Here is a 14,588-nt window from a genome sequence, read left to right as displayed (position 1 = left end):
ATCTATCTATCTATCTATCTATCTATCTATCTCTACTTATCCTTTCTATTGTATCTATCTACTTCCCTCCTCTTCCTCTTCTTTATCTCTCTCTCTCTCTTACTCTGGCTCTTCCAATGTATGAAAATTGTAGGGAGACAGATGTCAGATGATATGGAAGAACATCTTAAAACTCAGCCTGGTACAGGATGAGAAGTGAGTTCTGCATTGCTGGTGTTATTCAAGCAAAAGCTAGATGACCACTTGTCAAGGATGTCATGAAGGGAATTCACTCTTCAGGATAGGAGTTGGATTCCATGAACTCCAAGGACCCTTCCATAGCAGACAGGCTATGATTCTATAGTCAGCAGTGCCTGAGCAGGACTAGCTGTACAGAGCTCAGGATCGCTTTCTTCTCCCTAGAGGTGGCAGCAGGGTGATGGCTGAGCAAAGTGTCAGACAGCTTACAGGCAGGAAAAGACTCTAGCCTCTGTTGCCATGGATATAAACGGAGGCGCGATCAGATGCTGTTATTTTTAGCCCCGCAGTGCCAGTTTATTGGTGGCATCCTGGGGACACTAGAAAAAGCAAGAGGGCTGCAAGCTTTGGACCCTGACTGGGACAGGATCTCGGCCTAGATAGACTTACCCCTTAGGATTCCAAGGGTTTGGGGCAGAATAATCGCAGGGTAATCAGTGTGGGGCATTCAGTGACTGTGAATCACTGGGTGACGCAGCAGGCTGGTTGCACAGACTCACAGTACTTCAGGAAGAGCCTCTAGCCAAGGTAGCTGAGGAGAAGGCAGCTGCCAGTGGAGAGTGTCCAGTGACTGCCACAGAGCCTTGTGTCGGGACAGCAGGGGCATGGGAAGACGGCCCATCTCTGTGCTATTTCTGGGGGTCAGCTCAATGCCTCTGCCCCAAGGAGCCAGGCAGAGACAGGATGGAGTGGAAAACACCAGGCATGGATTGGGAGCAATGTGAGGGAGCGATTAGAAGAAGCAAAGGGGCAATAACAACAGCAATAACAATTAGAATTTATAATGCTGAAGAGCTTTTCAAAGAGCTTTCCTCACGACCCTCAGAGGCAGGTGCTATAAAGCATCATTGTGTCTATTTTATAGATGAGGAAACTGAGGTTGGGAGAGATCAAATGAGACAATCCATATAAAGTGCTTTGCAAACCTATGCTATATGGGTGCTAGGCACCAGCTATTATTACTATGAAGTTATTTGCTCAAGATCAGGTCTCCTGACTCCAGGGACTTTCCATTACCTTACTTTTGTGATGTGTTACACAGTGTCTAAGACTATGTAGGTGCTTCCTAATTACCCTATTAGTTTCCAACCACCCTTTCAGGTCATACCCTGGAGATTTTAGCCGTTTTATCTCTGGAACTTCTGCACAGTCCTCCTTCCCCCTCCTGATTTGAGTCTTTCCTCATTCCAGTCCATCCTCCATCCAGGTGCTCAAATGGTCTTCCTAAAGCAGGTCTGATCATTCTCTCCCTTCCCTCTCCTCAATAAATTTTAATGGCTCCCTATAACCTTCAGGATCAAATATAAAATCCTATGTTTGCCTTTTAAAGAAGGCTCTTCACAATTTGTTCCCTTCTTATCTTTCCAGTTTTCTTAACATTTTAGATATAGATTATAAACTCCTTGAGGGAAGGGACTTTTTTGTTTCTTTTTGTATCCCCAGTGCTTACTGGCACATAGTAGGCACTTAATAAATGTGTATTGATGGATTGGTTTTCCTCCCCTCTTCATATTCTATGGTCCAGTGGTATTGGTTTGTATGCTGCTCCTTACACTTGATTCTCTATCTCCTGACCCCAAGACTTTTCCCTGGCTGTCCCTCATGCCTGGGATTCTATCTTCCCATTTACCTCCTGCCTCAACTCAAATCTTACTTTCTTTAAGGAGCCTTTTGAGAGAGACAGCTCTTAGGACAGTGCTTGGCATACAGCAAGCACTTAATAACTGTTTTTGTATTCATCCATTCATTCATTCATTGTACTAATGTCACTTAGAGAGAAAAGTGGGACTTGTATTGAGAAGGTGGGACCTTCATGAACCCTCTGTAAACCCCAATATGGACTATAGATTATATTCCCTCCCTTGCTACCAGCCCTCCAGGAAAATGGGATTAGGATGTTACCGTTGACAGTTAATGACACCTCTCTCTCCCCAGCCCCAACTCGAGGAACAACAGCTCGGCACACGTATTTGCCAGCGTCCTCTTGCCGGACAGTTTTTAGAGTCAAAGTGTTTTCATTGCTCAAGACCTGGGAAAGGATAGAGAAGGTCAGGTAGCAGGAATAGGGAAAAAGCTGATCTGTCCCCTAACTCTAGGGATGGTAGAGACTGACACAGCTCTGGGGGAAGCAGAGAAAAGGGCAATGGTTTCATTTTACTTTGGAAAACCTAGCCTTGGCTTTCTCAAAACAAAATAAAAACATGGGATCTGTATAGGAGAAAGAGATTCTGTCAGTGGTAGGTTTCTTGGGATGCAGAGCTGGAAGGGTGATAAGAAATAATCTCATCTAACTCCCTTATTTTACGGATGAGGAAACTGAAGCCCAGAGAAATTAAACGAGTTGCCCAAAGACACAAAGTAAATAGCAGAGCTGAGATTTGAACCCTTATCCACTAACTCCAAATCAGGAGCTCCATATCTAATTATAACTCTGTGTGTGTGATGGCAGTGGGGGTGGGATGTAGTCCTCCAGCAAAGGTTTAGTTACAAACTGAGGGGTTGTGGAGAGCTCAGTTGAACCCAGGGTCCTTTCCATGGCTGTGTCCTGACTTCTACTTGCAATTGTCCCTCCTCACCTAGGAAGAAGCTGCTGACCTATTTGGAATTTGTCTTCTCTGCTGTGCCCCTCCCTTCTGGCCCTCCCTTCTGTTCTCTTCTTTTAACCTCTAGATCTTTGCTGAGTCCCACCCCTCCCAGTGGGGTGGGGCTTTCATTCGGTTCCTTCTTTTAGAGCAAAGGACTGGTCAATTTATTCACATATGATTTGTTACCCTTCCCAGGGGCATTTACATTTTAAAAGAATTCAGAAGGGAGAGGGTATTGCTCAACCCAAAGTAATTGTTGTGAATGGTGGGAATCTCAGGCACTTTGGTGCCTTGGTGGGGAAGATTTTTTTTTCTTTTTTTTTTTTTGGCCAGGCAATTGGGGTTAAGTGACTTGCCCAGGGTCACACAGCTAGTAAGTGGCAAGTATCTGGTCTGAGACCGTTTTTGAACTCAGGTCCTCCTGACTCCAGGGCTGGTGCTCTATCCACTGCACCACCTAGCTGCCCCTCAGGGAAGATCTTTTGAGAGATGATTCCTAAAATCATTACAAATTCACCTATGATGCACAAGTGGATAAATCAGTTACTTGGGAGTCCTTCTACCATTTCCTGGACCCTTCTTTCTTTGAATGACAGTGCTTTCCCCCCAAGTAAATTTATGGAGAACTCGGTGTAATCCAATCATTTGCCCTGTAGTTTGAAAACAGGAGGGACAGCAGCTCTCAGGGTGGATCCAGCAGGAAGGGATCCCTGAGGGCAATAGTGCCCAGTCTTCCTAGGGCTAGACACCTACCACCCCAGAGCCACGTTTCATCCACACGATGGTTAGTGATGGGTTCCCTGTCCAGGCACAGTTGAAGACAGCATCGGAGCCCAGGTCCACCAGCAGCGACTGAGGCTCAGAAGTCATTCGAGGGCCAACTGCATGCAGGGCAAGAGAAGAAGAGATAGGTCTATTAGACTTTAAAGTTGGAGCTTTAGCTGTGGAATCGGGGGAGGTGTTTGGAGAGGAGCTGGAGTGGCTCTTCCACAACCCTGACATCACACCCCTTATGGTGGCTGCTGCCTGCTTTGTCTGTTGGAATGATGGTCCTGGGGTAACAAAAGAGCCAAGTCAAACCTGTTTCACTGCCTTCCCTTCGCTATCTTCCCAGCCATTTCTGCCATTGCCTCATGAAAGGAGATGAGGATTCTGGACCCAATCTATGCTCAGGGTAAGGGCAGAGCTGATGGAGGGCTGACCCAAGGCAAAATGGTGGAGTAGATAGGTACATTTTCACTGGGGTCTCCTGGAGACGATGCTTTAGTTTGAAGAGTCACTTTATGAAGCCTTACCTGATTTCTCTAGCTAGAACTCGTCACATGCTGCCTCATGTGACAATTATCTTATTTGTCTTAGACTCACCACCCCCTCCTCCATCTTCTTAGATTCTAAGTTCTCTGAAGCCAGGGGCTACATCTTATTTTATTTGTGTATTCCCGACACAGAGCATAATGGCTTTCCTGTAGCAGGTCCTTAATAGATGTTTGATGAATTGCATTGAAATGGCTGCAGTTTGAGGTGTTCGTCTGGTGGGGGTGATTTTTTCAAATTCAGAAGGCTTTGTGTACTTTAAAAAAAAAAATCACATCACTAAAGTGGCCAGTTCTGTCTATAGTGTAAGATTCTGGATCTATCCAGATAAAGGATACCATTCCTAAACAACTTTTAGTAATCTAGGTGTGATTTGCTCCTCAAATTACCACCGATATCACCAATTAAGGGAACATCCTCAAATAATTTGTTTTCTTCCAGGAACACTCACAGTAGACATCCACTGTGCGACTGATGTTGGTGCTGCCCAGTGCATTGGTAACTTCACAGGAGACTGGCTCGAAGAAGAATGTGTGGTCCACAGTGGTCTCATAGGAATCCTCAGATCCTTCCTTGATCACTTGGCCCTTCTTGGCCCACCTGAAACACAAGTGTCGCCCCCAATATGGTGGAGACCTCTAGTCAGCAAGGCTTGTGAGGGAGGAAGGGTAGGGGGAAGAGGTCAAGGGGAGGAAAAGGAAGAGGATGGAGTTCTTTTTCTAAGGATCTCAAAGCACTGTTTCCCCAAGAAATATAGAGGGAGCAGGGATTCCTTTTCCCACAGGGAAAATGAAACATGGAAAGGAACTGGCTTTCAGCCATTCCTTGAGATCAAATCTCTTGAGTAGGAGAAAGTAATCCTTGGGCCTGGGAGGAGAATTGAGCTGTTTCCTATTCAGTCAGCTTGAGCGGAAAAAGGACTTGAACCCAGGTCTTCCTGACTTCAAGGCCTCCTCCATGTCCATTAAGGCAAGCTGCCTCCTATATCAAGTTTATTTTATATTTGAGTTGGTGTTGAAGTCAGGGCAGTGTGATCCTGGCTGGGCAAGTGCAATCTCTCAGTGCTTGAGGAAACTTTCTAAGACTCTAAGTTACGGAGAAGGTATCAGAAATTTCCTGTAAGAAGAAACCACCCATTCATCCCTATGCTTATTTCATTGGAAGTGTTTTCTCCTTAGTAGAAGGCAGTCTCCTGGAGGGGAGAGATTGTATGGTTTTTGGTCTTTGTATTCCCAAGGTAATATAAGGCCTGATACTAGATAGGTATTTAACTAATGCCTTTAAAGTGGAATTAAATTCTTTGCTGGAAGTCAGCACCATCCCCACCTGCTTACCTTGATAATGAATCAAGAAGAACTGAGTCCAAATTTGATCTCAGACCCTTACTACCTGTGTGACGCTGGGCTTAAACTCTTACCTAACCACTTAACCTCTGTTTGCCTCAGTTTCTTCAACTGTAAAATTAGGATAATAATAGCACCTACTTTGCAGGGTTGTTGTGAAGATCAAATGAGATCATATTTGTGAAAGTGCTTAGTACAGTGCCTGACACATTCCCTGCCTTCTCTTTTTTTTTTTTTTTTTTTTGGCTAGGCAATGGGGTTAAGTGACTTGCCCTGGGCCCACACAGCTAGTAAGTATTATGTGCCTGAGGTCAGATTTGAACTCAGGTCCTCCTGAATCGAGGGCTGGTGCTCTGTCTACTGCACCACCTAGCTGCCCCCCTTCCCTTCCTTTCAATCAGCTCCCTCTGCTCCTAGGCAGTGTGGGCTCGTGGTTCCTGGAAGGCTGCCTGGCCTCCTAAAACGTCCTTTGCTTTCCTCAGCCTGCCTGAAACTGACTAAATCCTCCTTCTCTGTATGGGGACTGATTTAGAGGCAGACGGAAGGGGCTACTGGAAGGGACTAGTAGGGCCCTAAGTAGCCCTGGAATCTCTGAGAATGGGGAAGAGGGCGCTTACACCAACCCAAGAGCTCTTACAAAACTACCCTCTCCTCAATAGATACACTCTTTCAATGGTTTAACTTCTCCGCTGTTGAATAATCTGTACCTTTTAGTCAGGTAAATTTCATTTTGATCTAACTCCCTTGGGCTGCACTTACACCCTTTTTTTTTACCTTGGGTAAAGATGGAGATCACTTGTTCCCCTCCACCCAACTAAAGATTAGTTTGCCTTGCCCTTCTCTCTCTGAAAGGTGATTTAAGTAGAGGTGAAAAGGTGAAACAGGATGGTCTTGGCATAGTGGATAGGATATTAGAATTGGAATTGGGAAGACTGAGTTCAAATCCTACTCAGGATATGTGACCTTGGGCAAGTTACTTAACCTCTCTGTGTGCACCTCACTTTCCTAATGAGAATAGTGAGAGTCACAGGGTTGTTGTAGGCAGTTGTGAAAGGAGATAATGTATATAAAAGCCCTTTGCAAATCTTAAAACACCACATAAATGTCAGATATAATCTTTATTATTTTCCCCTCTTCTTGGGCTCTCAGGGAGGCTTTTCCTCCAGTTTCCCATTTTCTTCTTGGTTTTCTTTTTGTCCACCCCCTTGTTCTCCCTGCCCCTAGAGAAACCCACCCCCTTCTCTGCAAAACAAAGGAACACCTACACGGGCACAGAGATGTTATAGTCACAAATTAATATTATGGAACTATTAAGAGCACAATTAATAATAACAATTATGATTTAACTGCAGAGCATTCTATCTCTCCCCAAGAGCTTATGGAGGTTCCTAACATGCTATTATTCATGAATCATTTCAATTCGTATTTTAATTTAATGATCAGACTTCATAGCCAGACAGTGCTTGCCCAATGCTAGGAGAACTCTGGCTTATCATTTGTGAGAGATGTGTCCCACATTTCTTGGAGATGGAAAGAAAGAGAGGGGGAAACTGAGACTGAGAGAAGGGAGAATTGAGAGGCTGGCTTCCAGGCTAGAGGGTGAGGCAGTTTGGGACTGAGGAAGGGTTATGTAAGCCCTGGTCCATGTCTCTATTCCAGACTGTTGGGGTCCCTCGTTTTTCTTAGGTCAGGGCAGGACTTAGGGACAAGTTGCTTGGGCATGATGGATGGCAGTATGGTGCAGGGGAAAGAACACTGGATTTGGAGTCAGAGGATTTGGGTGGAGTCCTAGCTTTTTCACTTATTTCCTATGTGACCTTGAGCAAGTCACTTAACCTTTGGGCCTCAGTTTCCTCATCTGAAAAATGAAGGAATTGAATGGAGATGACCTCTAAGGTCCCTTCTAAATTCCAATCTAATCTAAGTCCAGTTTCTAGGTGAGCAATGGTGTCCCCATTACCCAGTCTAGCTCTCTTCTCTGTCCTAGCCCAATGTAAATTTAAATTCTTTCTCTCTCTCTCTCTTTCTCTCTCTCTTTCTCTCCCCTCTCCCTTCTCTCTCTCTCTCCACTCTATTCTCTCTCTTCCTTTTTCTCACAACCTCCCCACCCCCTCTCTTCCTCCCTATCCCTCTCTCTCCTTCCTCTTTCTCTCCCTCTCCTTCTTTCTCACAACCCCCACCTCTCTCTCCTTTCCTATTCCTCTCTCTCTCTCTTCTTTTTCTCTCCCTTCTTTCTCTTTCCCTCCTCTCTCTTCTCCCCCCTCACAATCTCTCTCTCTCTTTTCCTCTCTCTCCCTTCTCTCTCTCCTTCCTCTTTCTTTCCCTTCTCTTTCTCTCTTTCTATCTCTTGCAACCTCTCCCCCTCCCCTCTTGCTTGCTAGTTTAGCCCTACTATCCTCCCTAAAGGGACATGCAGTGAGGGGTGGGAGGAGGAGGGAATAATCAGGGGAGGAGGGCACTGGGTGGGGAGTGGAGGTCCAGACTCTGGGGTGACTGGGGAGCAGAGATGATCAGGAGTTGTATTTGGTGGTGACACAAGTCTAGCCCCTTCCCCAAACCTGGCTCTTCTTGGGCTGCCAGCTCCCCTTACTCCCTACCTCAGACAGCTTTGATTTGTCTTTCATTTTTCCTTTCCCTTTTCCTGTCCTCAATCTATGAGCCTTGAGTTCAGTCAGTGTAGCGCTTCCCCCACACCTGGCAGGAGGCCCGACAGGGGCCTAGCGATTTTCTGTGTTTGCCTGTCATCCAGGGACAGACTCACAATTAGTTTTTCCTGGGGTGAAGGGAGAGTGTGGCAGGAGGCTGTTGGGGAGGGCAGTGGCACTATATGTGTGTGTGTGTGTGTGTGTGTGTCTGTGTATATCTCTGTATGTATTTTATGACTGGGACCTCTGCTGCCCTCATCAGCACTCACAAGGAGCATATAGGCTTTGAGTTTCTGTTGAATGAATAATAATTCACTATTCATGCTTTATAGGAATAGATGGGTTTCCATCTTTACCTCCCTTCTCCTGAGGAAGGGAACCAGGCTGGCTTCTTCTTTCCTGAGTGGGGAAACTGAATTAATGAATGACCAAAAGACCTGGCTGAAGGTGAGGAAGGAAGATGCTCTTGGGTCTCCAGCCTGAGTTTTGGGTTTTAATAGTCAAATGTATAATTATAGATGTTGCTAGCTTCCCCAGCCAATACTAGAACAGGTTGCTGATGCCCATCTTTAAATGCCACCTTGAGGTGGGCAGCAGCTAGTAATAATAGCCAATATTTATACAGATTTAAAAATAAATGCACATTATCTTACTTTGTCCTCCTAACAACCTTGCCACGTAGTTGCTATTATCCTCATTTTAAAGATGAGAAAACGGAGTCTAAAAGGGTTTAACTTAAGTGATTTACCCATGGTCCCACAGCTAGTGAGTGAGTCAGAATTTGTACCCAATGCTTCACAACTGTATATTTTACCTATCTGCCCTCTAATTAGTGTTTCATGTGGTTTCTGGGAGAGAAGAAGGTGGGGATCAACCTCTTGAGGTACTTTGTCCTAACCTCTCTGGGGGGAGAGGCTTGAAATCTTCTAGGGCTACACAGTGTACCCTAAGACCATTCCTAATTCTTTCTTCCTTATCCCTTTTCTCTCTTACTTTTCCCTTGTTCCTTCTCCCCTTCCCTTTCCTATCCCTCTTTTTCTTCCTCCTCTTTCTTCTCCCAAACAATATGTATCTGCGCCACCTAAGGGCAGAGGATATAGCCCAAGAATATAAAGTTATAGCTCCTTGTCATCTCACAGCTTAGAGGTGAAAACAGAGTCTTCTCTACCCCCTCCAAATAATCAGATAAAGATTAGTAGTTGTTATCATAATGATGAGAGCGACTAATATGGGTATGGTGTTTTACAGTTTATAAAGTGTTTTCACATACATTATCTCATTTTAGACTGAGTAAGGAGCAATTAAGCACTCACTGAGGCAGAGAAACAATATCTAGTTATGAAGGCACAACACAGATAGGAGTAAAACCCTTCCCCCTTCAAGCTCCCTCACTCCCTTCTTTTCTTCTCTTTCTGCTCTTTCCATTTCCCCTTTCTTTTTCCTCTTCCCATCCACTTACTCCCTCCTCTCTCCATTTCTCAGCTTAAACCATTCCCAATCAATGCTTCGTTTGGTCTGAGCCAATACAAGAGGATTAATTATTTATATCAATAGAAACAAAAAAAAAGCTTAGTGTGTTACAAGGCACTCAGCTGGCCTCAAATACCACCAAGCTGATTCTCCCACCCCTCCAAGTCAGGGCAGAAAATGGCATGGGGGTGTAGGGGTGGTCACAGAGAACAGAAGCAGAGAGTCACATGGACTCCTGAGGAAGGGAGAACAGAATATGTACGGATGAGAGAAAAGGTATCTTAGGACCCTCTCTGCTGAGGGTTCCAGCCTGCCCACCCAACTAGACTAGGCAGTTTTCTGCCCCTCCCTCAAGTCCCCTCTCCCACCCAAGTATCTAATTTCCAGAGGAAGAAGAGATAGAGAAGAATGGGGAGTGGGTAAACCAGTTCACCCCATAGAATCTTGTAAAAATTTAGAAAAAATCAGTTACTTATGTGACCACACTTCTTTCCTCCCTCGACATCTTCTGCCTTCCTGGAGAGAAAGACAGTCTAGAGTTCTTAACACCTAGGGAAGGAGAGCAGAGTATATATGCCAAGGTATTGGGGTAGGGGGCACATTAAGGGCCCTCCCAACTTTCCCCACATCATCCACTTGGGCTCTGCCTAGGGATGGAGGGTGGGATCTGAAGGAGCCTTAGAGAGAACTGCTCCCAGCCCAAAGGGCCCCAAGCTATAGAGCTGTGGGCTAAGGACAGCAGAATTGATGGCAGAGGGCAGAGATAGAGATGGAAGGAGGGGCAGGGAACCTGACCCAGGGCAGCCTCCTCCATCTGCTAATCCTATTTTCAGAGCAAGGGAGGGGGCAAAGGGGTTCTATGTCTCTGCAAACTCAGCTTAGTGGCTGGGAATCCTGGAGACTTTCTACCACCTTTGGGTAATCCTGGTCATCCTGGGGTGGGGGGGCTTTGCCTGTGTCAATAGTGACAGGTCCTGGAATGCCCAGCTGCCTGACAACAGACCCAGTTTCTGTGGCCGAAAAAGTCTGTAGGCACAGCAATAGCTAACATTTATATGGCTCCTACTATGTGCCAGGCGCTGTGCTAAGCATTTTACTATTATTATCTCATTTGATCCTTACAACAACTCTGGGAGATAGGAGCTATTATCCCCATTTAACAGATAAGGAAACCAAGGTTAAAAGAGATTATTAGGGTCACACAACAAGTGTCTGAGGTAGGATCTGAACTCAGGTCGTCCAGACTTCAAGTTCAGGGCTCTCACCCACCAAACCCTCTACCTCCAATGACAGAGAAGGAAAATCAGAGGTCAGGGTGAGATCCAACTTAACACCCATAATTCTTCTAAATTGAGGTAAAGCTTTCTGCATTTCTTGCAGCCTGAATATTTCTGATTTCAGGAGGTCTTCCAAGTATACCGAACGGATATGGGGCCTGATAAATGGGGAGTGGAAGGGAATGGGGGAGTGGTATTAACCAGTGCCATGTTTAAGTAATGAGGCTGTCTTGACAACTGGAATTTAACAATAACAAGAACAATAGACATTTATTTACTCCTTTAAGTACTTTATCTCATTAAAATCTTACGACAACTCGGGAGCTAAGGCTATTTATTATTAGTCTCATTCTGTAGATGTGAAAACGAAGTCTCTACTGAGGCAGCTAAGTGGAGTAAAGAAGCCCTGAATTCAAATCTAACCATAGACACTTTCTGGCTGTACAACCCTGGGCAGGTCACAGACTCTGATCTAATAATAACAGCTCACATTTCCATAGAGATTTAAGGTTTACAAAGCTTTTGCCTTACAACAATACTACGAAGTAGGGGCACAAGTACAATTGCTCCCATTTTCTGGATGAGGCAATGGAGACTCAGAGAATTATGGTGACATAGCTAATTAAGTGTCACAACGGGTATCTCTTGCCTCCAAGCCACTAGATCATTTAGCCTCTCAAGCTATCTGAGGGAATCAAGGAATTTTTATACTAGAAGGGATCTTAAAAGGCCACCTCTTCTGTACTTTTTTTTTTTTAAAGTCACATCCAATTTTTTTTGCTCCATACTTCATATACTTCAGTGGTAGAGGACCATAAAGAAGAGAGGTAATTTACAAAGCCCCCAGTTAGGACTCTGGGCCAGTGGACCTGACGGTAGCCACCTGCCTTAAGAATTAAAGGGCTCAGGTGTGATAGTGGGTCACCAGAGAAATGCCAGCACTGTCTGGCTAGGCTAACATTAGATGCTTCCCGGGTAATGGGTGAAGACACTATACATGTAGTAGAATATATGTAAGGTATACTTTGTATGCAGCTCTAACATGGATGCTATTTATTATATGCCTGCATGCAACTGTTTCTTCTGTCTGTGACTTGTATGTGTATAAACTTGGAATTATTTCCAAATATAAGATATTATGCAATGTTTATATACTTATCTGTGTACCTGGTACAATTTGTAGGGGATGGTAAATTTTTTATGGGGGTGGAATGTAACAGACAGGTTCAATAGGGAAAGGATTACAATTCTTGGATGCCTGAAGGCAGAGTACAAGTGTTCTTTGGAGGAAAGCAAAGATTCTATTTCCCATGAGTGTGCATCCATGGAACAGCTGTTGGTTGGAAGGATGGAGGCTTCTGGGAAGAGAGGGAAGGAAAAGAACTCTCTGCTGGGTCCATAATCAGACTGGACATGGAGGCATGAACTAAGGCAGTGGGCAGATGGTAATTGCTGCTGGGCCAGTGAGGTAAGCTAACCTGGGAGAGGCAAGGATACATAGAGACTGGGATCAAGAAACTGGCTACATCCTGGGTCCCTGTCAAAGCCATGAGTGTTTGGAGGAGCTTGATTCCAAATGCTTGGTGGTGGTGGTGGTGGGGGAAGCATGGGTGGAAGGGAAGAGGGAAGGGCAGAGGGAAGGGCAGGAGGGAGTTTGGGATTATACTCATTTGGGAATGTGGACTGAGATCATTTTTTGTTGCTTTACTATTCATTTCTAGTGAAAAGTTTTAGCATTTCAACGCTGCTCATTGTCGTTTAGCATGGTGAGTAACTGAATTTCTAACCCTGAGTCTGTTGGACCCACACAGACCTTGGGGTTTATACTTCCTTACCTACTCAGTTTAAAATTAGAAACGTCTAAAGTTAACTCAGGTCTATCTATATCCACGGCCTACATATATACTTACGCAAGTGTACACATTCAGAAATGTAGCTGGGTATGCATAGTCAACAGATCAAAGCTTACGTGCCCTGGAAAACCCACAATGGAATCTTTTATCATTCCATCAGTTCCATGTGCATTCCATGCAAGGCCAGGTTTTCAAGTATGGGTCCTACTGGTTTTTCTAGGCTCTTCCTGCCCCATCTCTGGACACCCCCCCTTTCTTGTGTTCTCAAGAGATAGGGCCAGCCAAATATATATTCCCTTATTAAATTATAGAGCTTTAATATTCCCAGAGTATGCAAAAGTGTGGTTTCCATCATGATATTTCCAACCAACCTTCCCTGAGCCCAATGTGGGCCACATATTTGATAGTATAAAATGTGGGATGGAGCAGAGGTGTACTGGAGCCAGCTCAAACTCAAGAGAGCTGCTTGTTAAATTTTCAATGTAATTATTTCATCTCAGAAATTGGCAAATGCTGATTTGCAATCAGGCCTTTATTTATTGTTTTGTTGATTGGCTAGACGTAAGAACATGATTTAGAAAATGTTAATACTGCAGATCAAACTTTAAAGTGTGTCATGGGTACCTGTTCTTTCCCTGGTTATTAAACATTTACCAGCACATCCCTGAAAGAGGTCACCTTTACCTGCCCAGGAGATGATATGTGCATATATATATATTGGGAGGGAACAGGTGGTTGTTACCCAGGTGACCAGTTGGTAGCTCTTACCTGTACTGGGTGACTGCTGGGTTGGCCTTTGCAGAGCAGTGGAATTTGACATCATTATTTTCTAGCACTGGCTGAGGCTCCACAGACAGATTGACAAGGGGTGGATCTGCAAAGACAAGAATATAGTTAGGTTTGAGACAAAAGGAGTAGTGGCTGCCATATGTAAAGGTCCAGGTTAGAGACTCCTTCTTTGCAGGATGGAGTCATGAGCCTGGGATTCAACTGCAGGAAACATTTGTGTAGCTGCTGCTCCAGCAGCTGCCACATGGTTGAACAGACCCCTTTGTAGTGCATAAGAAGGATGATTCTGGCAGGAAACCAGGACCTTCCTGAGCAGAAAGGGGCTTAGGGGTTTGGCATTTAAACAGAAACTTTGGTCAGGAACTCACAGCTATAAGCATGCCCATCTTCTGGCTTTTAGGAAGAATGGTTTACTTTCAAAAAGGTGTGTGTGTGTGTGTGTGTGTATGCATGTATGTATATGTGTGTACATGTGTGAACTCTAAGCCTCATTTAAAGAAAAAATTCCTGCCTTTGAAATGTCTGTGTAACATCTCCTGGCACAATCAGTTTGGTGCATCTGTTAACTTGCAAGTAACATTTACACCCTTTCATCAGTCTGATCATCTCCACTGAGTCCTCACTGGTGTCACAGGGCTCTTAGCTCCCTCAGCTACCTAGAGAATTTTCCCTTTACATGATAAGCAGTCAAACTTTGGAGTGTTAAGTGGGATGGGAAGATACATACATACATACATATATACATATATATATATATATATATGTATACATATACACACACACAAACACACAGACAGAAAAACTTCAGGCAGACAGTTAAAAGAAAGAGGTTTATTGTTGTCTGACTCCTCATGACCTCATTTAGGGTTTTCTTGGCAAAGATACTGGAATGGTTTGCCATTTTCTACTCTATCTCATTTTACTGATGAGGAAACTGAGGAAAATAGGGTTAATTGACTTGCCCAGAATCACACTGCTAGTAGGTGTCTGAGGCTGGATTTGAACTCAGGTCTTCCTGACTCCAGGCCTGGCACTCTATCCACCGCGCCACCCAGCTGTCAAAGCAAGAGGACCC

General features: G+C 44.6%; 1 protein-coding gene across 2 annotated transcripts in view; it reads right to left on the bottom strand.

Annotated features, from left to right (window-relative positions):
• Positions 1 to 14,588, bottom strand: part of KIRREL3 (kirre like nephrin family adhesion molecule 3) — a 753,551-nt gene that overhangs the window by 21,326 nt on the left and 717,637 nt on the right. For both annotated transcript variants that reach the window (XM_027835269.1, XM_027835270.1), the window contains exons 7-10: positions 13,493 to 13,598; positions 4,588 to 4,736; positions 3,576 to 3,703; positions 2,140 to 2,266 (exon numbers count right to left, since the gene is read on the bottom strand). In XM_027835269.1, coding sequence (XP_027691070.1) covers positions 2,140 to 2,266; positions 3,576 to 3,703; positions 4,588 to 4,736; positions 13,493 to 13,598 — 510 coding nt within the window. The remainder of the gene's footprint in view (positions 1 to 2,139; positions 2,267 to 3,575; positions 3,704 to 4,587; positions 4,737 to 13,492; positions 13,599 to 14,588) is intronic.

The sequence above is a fragment of the Vombatus ursinus genome, unplaced genomic scaffold (genome assembly GCF_900497805.2).
Source record: "Vombatus ursinus unplaced genomic scaffold, bare-nosed wombat genome assembly UNPS02014813.1, whole genome shotgun sequence".
Classification (NCBI taxonomy): domain Eukaryota; kingdom Metazoa; phylum Chordata; class Mammalia; order Diprotodontia; family Vombatidae; genus Vombatus; species Vombatus ursinus.
Note: the sequence above shows the minus strand (reverse complement) of the source record. Positions and strands in the feature narration are given on the sequence as shown.